The 19403-nt window shown below is 40.8% G+C and overlaps 1 protein-coding gene and 1 long non-coding RNA gene across 7 annotated transcripts in view; one reads left to right on the top strand and one right to left on the bottom strand.

Moving 5' to 3' along the window:
* The window catches only part of LOC146776234 (5-hydroxytryptamine receptor 3A-like), a 309675-nt gene that overhangs the window by 91421 nt on the left and 198851 nt on the right, over positions 1–19403 (bottom strand). For all 3 annotated transcript variants that reach the window (XM_085637642.1, XM_085637643.1, XM_085637644.1), the window contains one exon: positions 8134–8291. In XM_085637642.1, the coding sequence (XP_085493768.1) occupies positions 8134–8291 (158 nt within the window). The remainder of the gene's footprint in view (positions 1–8133; positions 8292–19403) is intronic.
* Positions 1–19403, top strand: part of LOC146776235 (uncharacterized) — a 616314-nt gene that overhangs the window by 590622 nt on the left and 6289 nt on the right. For all 4 annotated transcript variants that reach the window (XR_014972000.1, XR_014971997.1, XR_014971999.1 and 1 more), the window contains one exon: positions 11320–11431. This is a non-coding gene — a long non-coding RNA (uncharacterized LOC146776235). The remainder of the gene's footprint in view (positions 1–11319; positions 11432–19403) is intronic.

Raw genomic sequence — 19403 nt, 5'->3', positions numbered from 1 at the left:
TGTGGGTGTGACCTCCTCAGTTCAGCAAAGGTCCTCGAGGCCCTCCTGCTAGTGACGGGGGGGGAGCGTCACTCAATGCCTTGGATCTGGGTGCTTCAGTCTTAAGCTCTGAAGTGCCCAGGGCCGAGAGTCAATCAGTGACACCTTGTCACAGAATGGGGAGGGGTCAGCAGTCTCACTGATCCCGTTCTACTCTGTGACAAGGTTGGGGCTGCTGCTTTCCCTCATTGGCTGACCTAAGGTTAATCAATTAGGGAAGGCAGTAGTTCCAACCCCCATGGGACCTCCAAGGCTGAGCTGCAGTTAACTGTGATTTAAAAAAAAAAAAAATGTTTGGTGAGTGCATGCTTGTATGTTTGAATATTTGGTAATGAGTGTTGTGAATGGATGTGTGTGTGTGCGTGCGCTTGCGTGAATGCATGGGTGTGAGAGAGTGTATGTGTGTCCCTTCCGTCCCCTTCCTCCTAAAATTAACTACCGCCACTGTGAACAAGGTCCTCTTTAGCAGACCTACATAAACACCAGTTGGTTAATTCTAAGTTCCAGAGCCCTGGGAGGTTGTGCAGGAGAGAGGGCAGAAATCAAAAAGAGCAGGCCATAATGTTTTGTTTCAGAAACACTGAGTTCCAAACTCAAGGTATTGCTGTGCCTTAAAAGTTTTGTAATTGTTTTATAACATCCAGGCATGCAATCTTTTTGATATGGCCACCTTCTCCTCGACTACAGATGTCTTCTTTATGATACTGTTGATGGACTTTTCGAAAGCAGTGTAAGAGATTGTTAGGTTCTAGAGGGATTGTATTCTAAGAGATTGTATGGCAGAGTCAAAATAAAGTCCTGTCAGTGTACCTGGTCTGCTCACTATTTCTGCCCATGAGGCTTTGCTTAAAGGGTTGTCTGTTGACTTTTTCAGCCTATGATAACATTAAGTGCAGGCCCATTTTCTGGCAATTGTTTTTTAATTAGCACAATTGTCAAACATATCTGGGCTGGTGATGCACTTTTAGGTAAATTGAAAATATATCTGAAGTTTTTTAAGGTGTCTGAATCAAGTAAGGCCGCGTATCGACCACAAAGTGCTTTACTGCCATATGTCAAAATTGGAAGAAATTTAGCTTGTATTACCTTTAGTAACCAAAACATGTGTTAATATGCACCCACAGAATTACTCCTTGGATGGGTGCAAATTTGGCCGTAGTAGGCTTTAAAGGTGAGTCAGCCTCAGGTTTCCAAGCGTACTACTGGTAGTCAAACACTTTATATTGAAAACAAGGACAGCAAGCCTGACAAATAGCCCACCACATTTTAGTTGAGATATTTAAGATTCACACACCCATAATCTCACTGATTAAGCTATGCTCCTGCTTGAATTAATCTAAACCAATGGCAATCACCCAGGACTGCATTCCAGACCACTGTTTTCTACACACAGTGCCATTCTAGACAGCCACTCTTATTCAAATCAGTCTTGGTCCGGCTCCAGTAAGTATTGTCCAAGACAGGTTTCTAGATTACACCATAGTGCTGGATTTTTGGATGTGTAGATGTCTGGTTGTAAGGTGATGGGTGCAATGGAAGATTTATCCAGAAATATCTGAAATACTACTTCAGGGGAGTATATTAGCACTCCACTCTCTATGTGATTAAGACACTGGAAACAGAACTTGATTATGCCATATGTGCTCTCTATGATACCTCTGGTCAGTGAATGAGCTCTGTTACACCTCTGCTGAGGCACAGTGGTTGGAAGTCTTTAAGAGGCAATAAGATGAACAAAGAGGTCATACCTGACATCACTTACAAACAACCATTAGCAAAGTGAATAGGTCTCACTTTTAGAATGTGCATGCTACGCTATTGGCTTTGACAATACTTGTTTGTGAAGCATTGTTAAAAAAGTAAAATAAATCGAAGTATTGGAGTGAAGTAAGACACTTACTTTAAGGTATCTCAAAACTGAATATTGAATTCAATATTTTCAATACTTGTCAACATCATGGATTATTTGTCAAATTTCACGCAGGAAACCTTGAAAATTTGAACAGACTTAAAAATCCTATTGCAGATGATGCAACTTAAAATTAGCACAGAGGCCTACTAGCAGATACTAAACAGCTGTCTGTAGATATTTCTGAAATTTATAGGAAAATGCTTGCCATTTACTTTCCAAAGGACTAGGACCTGGAACAAACATTCCATCCATCAGCCGCGCTAGGCGAAGGTTTATGGGCCTCGGGGAAAAGATACATTTTTCTAGAATATTTGTTCTTTACATCTTCTACCTTTTGCTGGGAAATCAATGCTAACTGCAATGTGCATTTTTAGAATCATATATGTTTCTAGTACTGCGGTTGCCATGCAACATATACACCCTGTGTGCTTGCCCTAAAAAGAATCTGAACCACGAGATGTGGTACACTCAACCTGCACTCAGCCAATATCAGGGTGAGGAACCCTGAACAAGTGCCCCTGGAAAGCCCTATCATCACCCCTCTAATCTTTTATTACGTTTCAGTTCCTGTGGGTTTAATGAGGATGACAAGGCACAGCATATTTCCTTCTACCCTATGAAGGTCCGAAGGTGGAGTTACCTTTGAAGTAGTGGTTACACATACCCGTGCAGGTTTTCAAAATTATAGGGTAAGTCCCCTCCTTGATGCAAGACATTTTTAAATTTGCTTAATTTTTGCAGTCTTGCTGCAGACAGAGCCACCTGCCTGGTGGGAGAAAACATTGTATACAATACTGCACAGAGCAAATCCTTGGTCAAGATTGGATGGCTTTTATATAATTATCAGTTGCCTTGCTCCTATTTGTTGCTCTCCTCACTTTATGTGTTTGACCAGCTAACAGGAGCTTTTTGGATTTGCAGTCATTGGTTGTGTCATTTGTCCTGCCCCAAACACTGTTTTGCAAGCAAAGCTACATTGAAGAAATACAAGTTGACTGGCTGTTAGTGCTACTGAGCTGTCACTAGAAAACCTGCAGCAGAAATGGGAAAGGTATAACATTAGTCATGACAGATATTGAAGGCTACCCTAAACAAGCATTGGCAATGCTAATCTGTCTTGGTTGTATAGAAAGTTTACTGATTTATACAAAAAAATGTATAGATGGATGCATCACAGTCCATTGTTCTTTTGCCCACCATACCACCTCAGTTTGGACCCAGTCATATGCAAATCAGTCTTCACCCTGCTCCAATAGAAACAGTCCACCCCAACCTGCCAGGCCAGGTCCTCCCTGAACCAGAGCAATCAACCAAAGACCGGTTTTGCCCATTTGTATACTTCACTGTATGTAAAGGTAAAGCGTGACCAATTGGCATTGCCAATGCTTGGTTTAATTAAGCTTTAGGTTGATGTGAATTTAGTGGATTCTATCTTGTCTATTTCATTAGCTTCAATTTAGTTTATGTTGAGGTTGGGGAGTGTGTAATTTGTGTACAAAATAAATAATCAAATACACACAGAGCCCTCGGGTCCGACGTAACAGGGTGGCAGTCAAATAAGAGAACAGACTGACTTATAGGGGGTTTTCCCTTTTAAGGACGGTTTCCCTCACACACCAAAGGTGTCAGGCTTCATCATGTGTAATCTTGAAGCCTAGTCATGATTCAGGCTACAACCCCCTCTCTGCGAGGGGCGAACTCAGGAATGTTTTCAAGTATGAGGGGTGTTCATAAAACCCAATGTGAGCAGATGGGTGATGGGAAAGGTGCAGTGCTGGTCAGTGGGTGACTAAAACTAGCTACAGGGTTAGCCTGATAAGTTTTATTCTTGCTACCTTGTGCTAGGGCTAAAAACAAATATCGAAGAGTATGACTGCAGACATTAGATGTAGTCGTACTGAGTAGTAGTCAACATGTTTCAGCCTAAGACCTAGGAAGTGTTGTGGCTTTCATCAGGATCTCTATAATTGCTACTGCTGTGTGAAAGTGAGTCAAAGAACAAGAAAAATAACAACGTATCGGCATGTGTGATATAAGATACTAAACCAGTGATTCAGCCACTACAACGGATTCACCGGTAGGACCTGTGGGTGAGACATAAACAACGGCTTGTTGTTTATCTCTCCCCACAACTGGGGAGTGTGCCATCGCTGGTCCGTCATAACTCCTTAGGCCCCCTTTGTGTGTATACATACAAAATAAATAAACCATTAAATAAATAAATACATCCTCTCAAACTTGTGCTGCTCAATTTCACATAAGAGGTGTAGAGTAGTGGGTGCATGATGACACCTAACTTCCCTGGGCTAGTACACATACTGGGCTTTCTAGCATGCACTATCTCCTGTCAAAACATCTTCCCTAACCTGAAGTGCCTCTCTAGCATATGGAACAGAACAAGCACTTGAAAATTCAATAGGTCTCACCTTTGGAACCTACTGGCTTTGCCAATGCTTTTTTTGCGATGCTGAAACAGCATTGTTAAAAAAAACAATGCTTCTTGCCAGTGCTGTTTAGCATTGTTATAAAAAGGCATGATGGTGAGGCCAATGATGGTGAGGCCAATGTTGCCGTTAGCATCATTCTGTAGGTGCATGCATGCGCCTACTCAATAACACTGGCGCCTCTATTTAATTTTTTATTGACGGATCTAAGATGACATCACATAGACTGGTCAATAAAAAAAGGAATTCTAAGTGTGTAAAAAAAAATTGTGGAGTTACAGCAGCAATTTGCTGCTTTGCCCTCCCAAAAAAAATGTTTAAAAATAGATTTAGAATGTTAGAGGTGGAGGGACCAAGAGAGGAGTGGTTGGGGTTGCGGTTTGTAGCAACAGAGAGTAGGCTGGGACATGTGTGAGAGAGAGGGAGAAAACCAAGAGCAGGGGTGGCTATTTTGGGGAGAAAAGAAATACATGAAGAAGAGCAATGGAATGAGGAGGTTTCTGAGGAGAGGGACGTGGCAGGGGGCACTTGAGCGACTCTTCACTGCAGGAGGGAGTGTGGAGCGGGGGGAGACTCCTGGGCTCATGGGATCAGGCTAGGTGATTTTTCCTGATGTTCTTGTCCGACTCATTGCTGTATCCCGTGTAGCGGGGAGCGTGGGAGGTGGTCTGCGAGGCATATCAGTTCTATTGTATAACTTAGTGGCTGGCGACATGCTTGGGAGGGTGGCTGGGGAGGGGCTTTGTTGGGGAAGTTTTTGAGCGGGAGGGGGGGAGGGGGGTGGTCTGTTGTTCCACTCTGTTGCATTGGATGGTAAATGTACGGCGGGCAGCAGGGTAATGTGGATACTTTATGGGACATTGGATGTGGGTCTAGGCTGAGATTGATGGGCTGTTGGTGGTACTTCCATCTGATCTTCGCTATTGCCCAGTCATTGGGCGGCGGGGATGTGTGTGTATTTACATGAAACTTAATAAAAGTCTGTTTTTAAAAAAAAAAGAAGAAGAGCAATGGAAAACACATGCACTCTGATGAGTGCTTAGGTAGCAGGGGAAGGAGACAAGTCAGCCAGTCAGGCAAATAATAAAGAGACTAGTAATTGAAATGCCCATATTCTAGTCATATCTCTTTCTGTAGCAATCATTAGACCTAGGTTCCCAGCAACCCTGCAGGATTTCGTGTCATACCTGTGTATGTGATGCGCTTCAGAGGTGTGACTCGACATCTGGTGTAGCATCCAACTCATTCAGCTCCTGTTTTAGATATATGGAAGCTTCAACCTTTGTCCTACCGAGAACCAAATACGCGCCAATCACCAGGTCTGTGACAAAGTGGGCAAGCCAAGCTATTGAACTCCGAATGTGGTAATGTCATTTATATATCACAAAAGGGGGTCTAGCCTGCTTTTGTGGTATATTCTCAAAGAGGAGGATAACCTAAGCGGCCCATGGGTTTCACCATAAAACAGGAAATGGGTGTTGTATCACAGTTGTGACCTGTGCCCTGCAAAAGTTTCTCATAAGCCTGACAATCGCCTGAAGTTTCAGACACAACAGGCAGGGTCCAGCAAGTCCACTTCCACACAGGGGAATACAATTCACTAGAAAGTAAGGGGAGGACAAAAACAAATATCCTGGAACAAGAGAAAGCATATCATACTCCTAATACTCCTACAGTTTGTTTTTGTTTTCAATCCCGGTCCTGCCAACAAAGCGATTAGATCGAGGTTTTCTTTCACTCATCAACGGGAGACCCTAACTGGGCCCTGTTCCAGCCCGTCACTGGTCATAACATTTTATCTGCATTGAGCAAACTGCTAGGCAGGAACTGGTTTCCAACCTCTGAACTTCAGTCTGGGTGGAAATAAAGAAGGCACAGCTCGTTCAAAGGCAGGTAAGCTATAAATTGGCTTGAGGACCCTGTGGGAACCGGGTGAATGTTTTTACATAGTTTACATCTTATCCAATCTTTGAATGAGTATAATGCAAATTGTATAAAATAAACAAAATTGTGACATTTTACATTTGCAAAGCTTTGCCTCCTTTTAGCATAAAGGAGGCTGCTTTGAGCAGAGTATGTCTTGTGACTATGAGCAGAGACATGTTTCCTCGAACCAGTCTTCTCTTGGTAACTCCTGTGACTTGTGAAACCGAGGTATCCCATCATGTTCAATATTCACATGAGTTACTAGCAAGTAGGTTTTGTGAAATTTTGATAATTGTGCTTACTTTTTGCAAAATTTTAGAAACTTTTTTTGTGCAATTTTGCCCACTCCTAGTTACATATCTGTATAAATGTGCCATTTGGAAACAGCATATATAATGCTGTAGCTACAGCAGGGACTCTGAGGTTCAACCAAACCATGATCCTTCTGCAAAGTGTAGCTCTGATTCTTAACTTAAGTCAGCAAAATTTGTCTGAAGTTTAGGTACCTTTGTTTGTTCCAGGTAGAATGCAGGGTGATCGGTCATGTGGGGAGCTGAAAAAAGAGTGGGTCCCAAAACTCAAATTCCCCATGCAGTTTTCATAGTGAATTTTAGCCACTACTACAGTCAAAATAGCTAAGCGGTATTACTACATATTTGGCAGAAAGCTAGATCTTTACCCACAAAGCCTGCTTTTTGTGATTTGGTGTAAATCCATTCAGTAGGTTTTAGTAAATTAAGGTTCACAGTCTATCGATCTCTAGTCATTTGGGTTCATTGGACTCTCACGGTAGTGTGAAATAAAAAAATAGAGTGGTCTGATTGACCGAGAGGGCATTCTTTCTCATTGGCCAGCTCAATCCTGTGGGAGCAAGAGGCTCCTGTGAGTCCTGCAGAAGCTTGTGACATGACTGGCTGTCCGCAACATGAAGGAAAATTTAGTGTCTGCCATTACAGGACACAGGGACTCAGTCCTCGTGTCATGAAAATGAATAAAATAACAAAGTATAGGGGCAGGGTTGGGGTACCCTGGCCCCCTGGGCCAAATAAAAGTTTTTTTTTAGGGTTGCCGCGATACTGCAGGACTCTTGCAGGAGCCAGTACGAACCGATCACTCCCACGAAAGTCCTGTGGGAACACAGGTGCCTGCGCTGTTTCAGTGACAGTCCTGCAAGATTGACAAAACAAAAAAGGGGGAGTGGGTGTCTGTGGCCCTGTTGCCAACACATGGCCAAAGGTCTTGTGCTGCGGGTAGGAGGGCTAGTTACTTATGGCAATAAATATTTCTATACGTTTAAAAAAAAAGAAATGCACTGAAAAAAACAAAGATTCAAGTGATATCATAGTTAGGTATGGTAATAATATGTTTCTTTACATTAAAGAAACTTTAGAAATTCACTGGAAAAAGTAAAGGTTAAAGTGACGTTACAGTTATATGAAAATGTCAGTTTAAGGGCACCATTTTAAACTAAAAAAGACAACACTGAAATTCAGCAGTTATAGTTAACTGAGGTAAGTAACTACAACTCACACCCTCTGCATGCACTGCTTATGACCTCACATATTACATAAGTCATTACATGTTCTATGACATTATTGATAACATGACTAATGACACTGTGCATGGTGAGGGTGCAAGTTATAGATACTTCTGTTGACTATAATTGGTGAATGTCAGGGATTTCTTTAGTTTAAAATGTTACGTTTAAACTGATATTGTCACCTATCTATATCGTTATTTGACTGTTTTTTAGTGGATTCATTATGTATACATACATACATAACTTCATCAATAATCTGTTTTATGTCTTACCGCATAGATGACTTTGCTGTATATTCCGTCTTCATTAGTCACATTTGTGCTAAACACATCTATTCCTTTAAGGAGCCATTCACCTTTAGCAAAGTTCTTCTGAGAAGAAGTTGTCACCTGTTTAGAGTCGGTTTTCTGCACCATAATTATATCTTCAACTGTGGCAAGAGTAAAAGAACACCAATGAATAACTCATTTTGTGGTAGAAAGCCAATAGGATGCATGAGTTTTTCTTCAACATCAAAAGATTAGAGGACTGAACGAGGCTACAACATGTCTCTAACCTCTTCTGTGAGAGCAAATTATGATCAGTAAAAATCATTCAAAGATAATAGGAAATATACTAAACCAAAAAAGATGCAGGGTGACAGACCCGTTGGATAGCACCTCACTATGATACTGCAAAATAATTTTTAGAAATTGTGCACACTGCTCTAGCACCTGTCCCCCTTTGGTGCCACTGAGTACAGATTACAATGCAAAGTAGACAAAGGAGGTCCACTGAAGAAAATGAATTTAGCCTGTTATGATTTCGCCAAATTCTTTCTTTATTCTGAAATTCATATTCATTCATAAAAACAGCCAACGCGTTTCGTTCCTAAAGCAAAACTTGTGGAACTTCATCAGGGTGTTTTTAGGTTGTAATCTATTGCGGTGTGAGGATATGTTTCGTAATGCAATTTGTTCTTATGGTACAGGTAAGTTCCAAAGGCTAAAGCTTGACACCTTGATACACATTAAGACTCTCCTTCCGTGTAGCACGGCGCCACGGTAGGAGAGTCTTAATGCGTATCAAGGTGTCAAGCTTTAGCCTTTGGAGCTTACCATAAGGAGAAATTGCATTACAAAATATATCCTCACGGCACGATAGATTACAACTTAAAAAAGCCCTGAGGAAGTTCCACAAGTTTTTCTTTGGGAACACAACGCGTTGGCTGTTTTTAATGAATGAATATGAATTTTGGAATAAAGAAAAACAAATGAAAAATCATAACGGACTAAATTCATTTTCTTCGGTGCACCTCCTTTTGTTTACTTCATAATATGAAAAATAGTAACTAACAGTATTTACCAGTAATTACCACATCATCCTCAGAATATTTCCATTAAGTACTCACACATCAACTCCTGCAGCCCCTCACTGGAGATACTGTGCTCTTGATTCCCAAACCAGATTTTCTACACAGATGGTGACTGACCACCTTCTGCAGGTGACTTTGCTGCTTGGCAGTTGGTTATCTTTCCAAGCTTTATCCTGTGAGTCACATTGTTAGTGTATTTGGAAGTGGTACTTTGCAATTGGTTTGGCTAGCTAACACTTCTATGGTCTGCAGTGCAGTGTGCACTGCTCAGCTCCAGATAGTCCTAAACTTCTGGGGGGCGTGGCTAACGCCCGCGGTGAATGGCGGCGTCCGAGTGAGGCTCCCGGGCTCACCTCGGAGTAAACGCGCTTTCTGCTGTCCTCGCCGATGTCGGAAGGGGAGAAATGAAGCATGAAGGTATGCTGGCTGCAGCGCGAGGGTCTCCTTTCGTCTGTGCACGATGAGAAGCTGCTTCTTGCCTCTACTTCAGCCGCTTGACGAACAATGCTCCGTAGCGGCCGCCATTTTGTCTTCTCGCCGCGAATGGACCCCTCAGGCAATGCAGCTTGTTTCGTGATGGTTATTACCTCAGGTGCCTACAAGCAGACGATATTGGCTATGAATTAGGTACTTTTTTGTTTGTACCTCTTCCTCCTCAACCACATGCATTACCAGTTTCCTGTTTATTTCCAGGATGAGCTGATTTATTTTTTGGCAGCCATTTTACGATGTTCGTGAGGAGTTTTAGCTCACATGCTTATTGTTATGTTACTTGGCCTTTTTACCACTTGCCATCATTGACAGGTTCTGGCTCCTGGCCCTCATCATTTGTGATTTATAGTGGATGAGACTTCCCTTATGAGTGGGAATTACTAGCAGACATTTTACGAAGGTCATAGTTGGACTGGTCATTTATTTTTCGCATGTTTTTTTTTTTTTCGTCACCTTCATTAAAATTGATGGGCAGGTCCAGAGGTTCCTCTGCCGTGAAGCAATCTTTTGTTAAAAACTCTAGAATTTTTACAGAATTTTCCAAATTCGAGGATACCTTGACGTCTGCGTCACAATCCTCTGAAACAGCAATGGATCCGCCTTCTGCCTTGCAAGGGAAGTCTGTCACGAAGCGATTGAAAAAAGATCCTCCTTCTCCGCCTAAATCAACCTCGCCGGTCTCCATGGAGCTCCTGTTGGAGGAAATCCGAGCTCTCCGCCCATTTATGGAGGAGACAAATGTTAAATTGCAGGTCCTCACAGACAATTGGTCTCAGTTAGATGCCAGAGTCTCGGCAGTTGAGCATAGTGTTTCTTCACTTAAAATCTCGAGCGCAAGTGTTTCTCAACTTCACTCTCAAGTCTCTGAGCTCCAGCATCAAGTGGAGGAAAACCGAAATCGACGCAACAACCTGCGAATTTATGGTTTGGTTGAAGGTCTTGAGGGGTAGGACGCTGTTTCCTTTTTCAGATCTTTCCTACCTCAACTGCTTCACCTCCCGGAGGGTACCGTGCTAAATGTTCAACGCGCACACAGATTGGGCCGAGTCGCTTCTCCTACTGCGCAATCCCAACGGCCAAGAGGCGTAATCCTATATTTCCTGGAGTATACTGATTTGATCAAGGTGTTGTCAGCGGCTAAAGCCATCCCGAAAATCACTTGGTCTGGTTCTACACTATTTTTTGCTCAGGATTATGCTAAAGCCACAGCTAACAGACGTAAGGCATTCCTCAGTATGAGGCCTGATCTTCGCTCTTTGGGAGCTCGGTATGGACTTTTCCACCCCTGCCTCTTTAAGGTCACCTATAACAACAAGACCACTACATATGAAGATCCGGTGAAATTGCAGAGCTTCATTGACTCCTGCAGACCAGTCAGCATGGACTCCTCCGCCTCAACATCTTTTTCCAAGTCTTAATGTTTTGTTCCTATTATTGCCTTGTCATTACTTTTTCAGGTTTTGCATAAGTCTTCTCTTTTAATGTTATGGTTTGTTTTCTTAAATTTTGGTTGTTTGAATGCTATGGCCAGCTATGGCTTTGACTCAGGTGAAACCGCATGTCTTGCTTTTGTTACCTATTAGTTTTAATTGATTGTTCTTCACTTCCACAGATCTATATTCTTCATGGCGTGGTTCCTCCCTGGTCTCCCGTGTGTCCTTGCTCGGATGCCCCGTTTGTCCTCGTGGTATCACCTCCCCCTCCTCCACAATTTCCATTTTTAGGTATGTTTTTGGTTGTGTTATTTGTTGTTTTTTGTGTCACACCTGATATATTTGTTCATCGTATTCCACAATTTGTTCGCGTATGCCTTTTTATTGTTCCTATTATTCCTTCTGAATGCTTTTTGCTGTATTCCCTTTCGTCATCTATTCCTTTTTCTGCGTTTCATATCATTTTGCTGCAACTCTTTCCTTATTCAGCTGTACTACTCCTCTTCTCTGCCGTCATTATTTTATCATTTCTATTTGATCTCTGGCTTTTTTCTTGGCTTTTTCTCTTTGGCTTATATTCTCTTCTCTTTTTGGCTCTCGGTTTAATTATCGCTTTTTTCTCTCTCTCTCTGTTCTGAGCTTTTCTTTATCAGATTTTGGTTTTTATCTCATGTTATTAGTTTACCAATTTTTTCTTAGACTATGTCTTTAAATTTGATAACTTGGAATGTACGGGGGTTACATTCTCCCATCAAACGACAGAGAGTTTTGACTCATTTGGCCAAATTGAATGCAGATATTGTCTTCTTGCAAGAAACTCATCTCACGGATGTTGAATCTTTAAAGTTAAAGAGGGATTGGGTGGGAGAGGTTTTCTTTTCTCCTGGGGATGGCAAACGCAATGGAGTGATGATACTTTGTCGCAAAACACTCTCATTTTCACTCTTATCTCAAGAATCGGACACTCAGGGTAGATGGATACATGTTAGGTTATCTTTAAAGAGTGTTCCAGTCTCTCTCCTAAATGTTTATGCCCCCACATGTGGAGACCCTTCCTTCTGACCCACCTTTGCCAAGCAAATCTCTCACTGCCTTCGTGATCATTTTATTTTGGCCGGGGACTGTAATCAAGTTCTTGACCCGTTTATTGATAGGCATTCAATGGTCCCTTTTGTGCCCAATAAGATTCATAAATCCTTTGTTCATGCCATAGCCCAACACAAACTCCTTGATGCGTGGCGACTATGCAATCCAACCGCCAAGGAATTCACTTTTTATTCTCCATCGCATCACTCCCAATCACGAATTGATTATATTTTTATTTCCCATACCGTCTCGCAGACTCTTACCCATGCAGAAATTGGTCCTATTTTGTTATCAGATCATGCTCCCGTTTCCATTGGCATTGACATTTTACCCAAATCTGATGGTCCGAAGAGGTGGCGCTTTAATAACTCCCTTCTACTGGACCCAAAATTCACCGCCTCATTTACCTCTTTCTTTCAGGAATTTTATACGATTAATCAAACGGATTCTATGCCCATTTCTACTCTGTGGGATGCTAACCTTTGTTGCAAGGAAACGTAAGAATGCACGTACACAGTTTGCAAACCTACTTCAGGACATCAAGAGACTGGAGCACTCTTACTACACCTCACACTCACAGGATTGTTTAGATGCTCTTATTAAGGCCAAAATGCAATTTAACAAGCAGTCTACAGACGATGCATCCCTTTATTTATTAAATCCAGTGCAAAATTTTATGGGGGGAAAAACAAGGCTGGGAAAATCTTGGCTAATTACTTGAAAGTTAAGCACAACAAATTGAATATTGAATCTATTTATGATGCAAATTTAAATTCGAAGTTTAAAGACGGGGACATTCTGCATGAATTTTCTCTTTTTTATAAAACCCTCTACGCTTCTGAATCGCAGCCCACCGACCATGCCCTTTCACAATTTTTCTCTACCATTCACAAACCTCAGATTACTTCACCAGACTTATCTTTATTGGAATCAGACCTAACGCAGCAAGAGTTGACGAATGCCCTTCATTCTCTTAAACGTGACAAAGCACCCGGCCCGGATGGTTTTTCTGTCGAGTTTTATTCTCATTTTTCCAAACTTTTAATGCCTAAATTGCACTCGTTAATATGTTATTTCAGTACATCAGGACGCTCATCAGGCTCCTTTTCAGATGCATATATTTGCTTAATTCCTAAAGAAGGTAAAGACCCGAAACACTGCAAGAATTATAGGCCCATATCTTTGGTCAACATTGACTATAAGATCTTCTCTAAAGCTTTAGCCTTGAGGTTGGACTCATTTCTGCCGGATCTGTTAGGAATAGAGCAGTCTGGATTTGTCAAGGGCCGCTATATAACTGATAATACACGTCTCTTGTTTAATGTATTGTCAAAGTCCTCGCATGTTAAGGACCCTCTGGTTGCAATAGCGTTGGATGCCGAGAAGGCGTTCGACAGAGTTGAATGGAGATACCTGTTTTATACCCTCAATTGGTTTGGATTTGGTCCCAATTTTATTTCCCTCATCTCTCTTTTGTATTCCAATCCAAAAGCGGCTGTTTGTGTCAATGGGTTGATATCCCCATTTTTTGACTTGGGGAGAGGGGTGCGACAAGGCTGTCCCTTTTCACCTTTCCTTTTCAATTTGGCTTTGGAACCATTTGTTTCAAAGTTATGACAAAATCCAGAAGTACATGGTTTTCAAACACCCCGGTCGCATATTAAGCTAGCAGCTTATGCGGATGACATTCTGCTCTTCATGTCTCGACCTGATGACTCCATTCCTGCCTTTATGGCTGAAGTACAAGCTTACTCTGACATTTCGGGCTATAAATTAAACAATGATAAGTGTGAGATCTTGCCGCTTACAAAATACACCTTCAAATCTGATTTTGCAGCCTCTCACTTTACTTGGAGCCCTAACCACATTCGTTATTTAGGCTTACACGTCAGATCTTCTCTTTCAGACACAGTATCTCTGTGTATGGAGAAGTGTATACAAAAAATTTCAGACCTTACAGCTAAATGGCACCCTCTCTATCTATCTTGGTGGGGTCGCCTTGATCCTATTAAAATGATGTTATCACCTATCATTATGTACACCATTTCTAATATTCCAGTTCTTATCCCAACAAAATTCTTCCAGAAGATTAATTCTATTCTTTCCTCTTTCCTCTGGAGCAAGAAAAAACCTAGAATGTCTATACTTAGGTTAACCCGTCCCAAGGCGGAAGGTGGAGTTAATTTTTCCGATTTCCCGACGTATCACAAATTATTTCTTTTACACCAAGCCTCTTTGTGGTTGCGTGATCCTGAGGTGGCCCGTCCCCTATGGACTGCGACCGAACACCTTTTTCTTTCCCCTTTCTCATTCAATGAATATCTGTCTTTCTCTCGCAAACCCCAAACCCTATCTACACCCATTATCAAAATGACCGCTAAACTTTTATCGCCTTTGTTCCCTTTCCCTCATGATACTATGGACTCCTTTTTTAATTCTACAATATGGCATAATAGAGGTTTGCTCATTAAGGGTAAGCCATTTTATTGGAAGACTTGGCATCGAAGAGGTCTTACTTGGGTTTCTGAACTCTTTTCTAATTCAGAGTTTATACCCTTTTCCTCACTCCGCATTATCTTTCACTTACCTACTTCCTTCTTGCGTCAATATCTCACTCTTAAGGACGCTGTGTTGGATGCTCTCTCTGTTTTAACAGCGGCAACCACTACTTTAACCAATCCAGATCCTTCCTCACAACTAAGAAACTTGTTACTCACAACACCCAAAGCTTCCACATTATATAATTTTTTACATGGTGCTGGTAAGGCTCGACAGAAATCTCCAACTGAAGAAGCCTGGGAGCGAGACTTTGCAGTCTCTTGGTCAGTATCCTTGTGGGACAAATTGTGGGTCAAACTTCGTAGATCTTCCAGAGCCGCAAATACAACGCAAACTTTGTTTTTTGTATATAATAGGCTCTTACTGTCACCTAATGTTTTGAGCAAAAGTTTTGCTACAGTTCCTGATACTTGTTGGACTTGCTCTTCTGCTAAAGCTGATTTGTTTCACATGGTATTTTCCTGTCCTATTGTACTTACTTTTTGGAGGCGAATTTGGGCTCAAATTAATTTGATTTTTGGTACTGCTTTTCCATTTTCTTATACTCATGTTTTTTTAAGCAGTCTATCATCTTGCTGGGAGGACATTTCGTCTAATGTTAAAATTGTTGATTTATTGCTAGCAGTCGCATTCCAGCAAATTACAGCAAATTGGAAAGACTTTTCTAAGATTTCCTATAGGGCATGGTGGTATGCCGTCTGCCATAATCACAGATTGGATACCTCCTTTGTATACCCTTTGCATTTAGCACCTAAAAGATTAGCTTTATGGTCGCCTATTACATCATATTTGGATGCTAGTGCTACTCGTTCATTTCAACTCTGTCCAGCCCAACAAGAAGTTTTAAAGCCTCCTTAAATACCCCTGATTGTTTCCATTTTGCTCCGATCCTTACGGGGGTATATTATTGTATGTGCAATGTTTTTTTTTTTGTTTTTTTTTTAAAACAAAAAGCCTCATTTACTTACCGTATTGTAATTATTTTTTGATGTGATATGCATTCAGCTTGTTGTATTATGGTGTGACGCCTTTTCTTTCTTGTTAATAAAATATTTTTGAACTCAGACAGTCCTAAACTTCTGCTAGGCTTGGCATCATGTCCAAGAACTGTGTTGCTGATAGTTTGGCAAATAGTGGCAGCTGGTGAGTTACTGGTAGCTCTTGGCTACCCATTGGAAACCCTTGTGCTAGAACCATAACTCACATCCAACTCAAGGTTGGAAATATTACATAAAGAGAAAATAAATGCTTCTTTTGAATGGCCCGATTGTTCAAAATGTGGTGGTAAGAAAGATACAAAATATATCTTCAAAATAGAAGACGTCATGGATAAAGGCGATGCAATTTAGCATAATTGCATTATAAATGCAATATAATGCAATTTAACATGCGTAATATAAATAGGCCGTATTGCCAACCACTGTGAGCATTAACTGTTCTTATTTGCCTTTCCAGCACGTATGAGCTTGAGTCAAAGGGAAGGATGCATGTGAAGGGAAAGGCAAATAACAGCTCTTAACTTGAATATTTTCTTTATTACAATGTAAACATTTATTAATGCTATTTGGGAGCAGAGGGGGTGGCGGGGACTTGCAAAATGTTGTTTGCATAATGTTATTACATTTTATGAAAATTATGTGAAATTACATTATATTTCCTGAAATTCATTTTATGATATGTCACAGGACAATTGTGTATGTTAAAGAGAGCATGCATTTGCAATGCCAATAGGTCTGGCTTATAATTGAAAGTGCCTCTTTAGTCACTAGTGAGAGTTTAGGCATTCAGTAACTCATCATACATGCATTCACTCATGTCCCCCTTCATAAACAGTAAAACTCAGGCACAAACTCAACAAGTTTATCCCGGATAAATAAAAAATTGAAGTGGAGAAAAGAAAAACCTTATTGCATAAACACAGTGCACAAAGGCTTGCAGGGCAAATAATAAAAATGTAAACATATCAGGGTGTGGCCCTGTAAGAACAGTATTGTGCACACCATACTGAAAGTGTAATGGAAATAAATCCTTAATGACCTGTTGTTTTTAACAGATGCTTATCACATTAAAAGGCAGGCCTACTGCCTATCTTAACAACAAACTAATCAGACATCAGACTAATGGCATCTGGTGAAACGTTTCCCAAGGAATCAATCAGGCCTCCAACATTATAACTGGCTTATCACCATCACCAATTTAAGACTTGTGCATTGTACAGAAGCTTTCCCGCAAGGAAACAATCAGGCACACAGTCATGAAATTACAAATATGTACAAAATTACAGTTGGTGAAACAACTATATAATCCATCCTAAAGTGTATTTTCAAAGTGCAACGTCTACATCCAGGGTTTGTCAGAGGAGGTAATCAACACCAAAATCCTTGCATACTATAAAAATCTGTGAGCATAGATGTAACAGAATACCTGTCAACAGGCTTTGTCACAGGATAATAATCCACACTTAAAGGACTTTTGGCTTTAACATGCATTTAATAATAAATTGGTCAGCCCTACTGCCTGTGTTTCAAAATTTTATAAAATACAGATCGGATCTATGGTATGAGATATAGCTTTTCCCAATAAACCAATCAGGCATATAGCCTTTATCATTGGTTTTACCATAAACACTCTACGCCTAATGTATTCAGCATAAACTCACCCATGAGGCATCCACACCCAAAGTTTCTTGAAAGGAGTAACTAATGTTCATGAGAAAATAAAATGTGAAGAAATCGCGCTACCTTAGACATCAGCAGAGAGCGGTGCAGAATTATACGTGGTTAAAGAGCAGCTCAGGCCTAAGCTTCACAATGATACAATATGGGTGAGTGTTTACTAGAAATTAGAATGCACAATTAGAAAGAATCAGTTAAATGTAAACACCTGTTTAAACAAGCTTTGAAGTGTTTATGATAACTGTACAGAAGTACGTCTCATTCTCCTAGTTAATGGAAATGTGACCCAGAGAATATAGGTGAAAGATAACATCAGCGCACACAGAGTCAGATAAGAAGTCTTGGGAGCAGAACGATAAACAAGCATATATGTTTGAACAGAAGATAATATTGTACTAAAGCTTTGTTAGACTTACAATAAGAGAATATAGAGGAAAGGGTACGAGTTTAAAGAAAACAGGTGATGTGATGTGTGTGATTTACTAGATGCACATTTTGACCTGTTATTGGCTTTTGAGATAATTGGAATGTCATCAGATTTTCGTGTATATAAGGGGCTGCCTGCAAGAAGCAACTTGAGACAAGTTGGTTAACTGTGTAATTGTGTGAGGATAGCTGCTCTCCCTGCTGCGACAGTAAACCTGCTTTTGCTTTGCAAGAGAAGTCTTGTCTTTCTTTATTTTAGTTTCCCCACAACACTAACATCAAAACCCTTGCCTTAAATCGTAATCAGTGATACTCCATGAAATAACATACCTGTGTACAGTCTTCAACACAGTGTACTAACATTCCATCCATAAATCTCTATTGGCTTTGACACATGTTTCTCACAATTGGTAAATCAGGCTCCTTTGCTATAATGTTTCATAATAAACAGATCATTCTTGATCATTGGTTTGTCACCATAACCTGCTGAGCCTTTCTGCATTGGGTTTAATATTTCCCACAAGACAAACATTGCAATACAACAATCTTTTTCAGTGAAATCACACACTTTTCACCTAATCAACAGCTTGCATAGAGGAAGATCAACCTGTGGGTGGAGCCAAAGTTAATCTCTCAGAGCTGCTTTTTCTGGGTCTTTTTGTAGTGATTACAAATGATCTGCCAATAGCTGACCTGTCAAACAAATTGACATGGCAGCCCACTACAGTTGCTGCCTTCACTCTTTCACCACTCTCTTACGTGAACCCCCCTCCTCTTTTCCTTGACATGAACAACTGATTTGTTGTCATCGTTTCCTTCATTTGTGTCTCAGACTACAGTCACTTCCTGGCTGTCTGATGCTGCAGCTCCATTGATGATCATCATTTCCAACGTACAGCATAAGCGCAAGTCATACACCCTGCTCCACTGAGTGCTTTTTCCTTTTGAGTCCTGCATGACTGTGTTTTTCCTTCCAATTCACCCTGACAATTAGAAACTAATTGGAAGAGGTATAGTCCAGCTAAATGCAAGAGACTGTGTGTTACTGACTCTTAAGTATTATGATTTTGCTAACAAATTTAACAGGCATTGTTTTTGCACATGGATAGGTTTTCAATTTTGTCCTTATCAAAGGAGGCATGTTAAGGCTTTGCAAACTGTCCTAAGTATTTTAAAGAGGACCCTCTTTTCATAGTCAATCAAGGCAGCTTATTCAAGTTGGGGATAATATGCCTTCATTTCGATGGCTATAACAGAGGTCTATGGCTGCATTCTGCAAGTAGTTGCAACTGGTAGAACGTGTATTCAGGGATTCCAGCTCACCTATTCACATAATCTAGTATTGACACTACAAGGATGACCACCACCGGTACATTACAGAAGTTGTTAACACGTTGAAAGATCTTGGTTGTCCTTGTTTTTCAGAGCTTTGACCTGATGGCGTTAATGATTTGAGGAGACAGATTGTGATCCATCGAAAAGTCTATGTACCTTAGATAAGCCTTAGTTGCGGATTG

Source organism: Triturus cristatus, chromosome 12, assembly GCF_964204655.1.
Source record: "Triturus cristatus chromosome 12, aTriCri1.1, whole genome shotgun sequence".
In the NCBI taxonomy this organism is placed as follows: Eukaryota; Metazoa; Chordata; class Amphibia; order Caudata; family Salamandridae; genus Triturus; species Triturus cristatus.
Note: the sequence above shows the minus strand (reverse complement) of the source record. Positions and strands in the feature narration are given on the sequence as shown.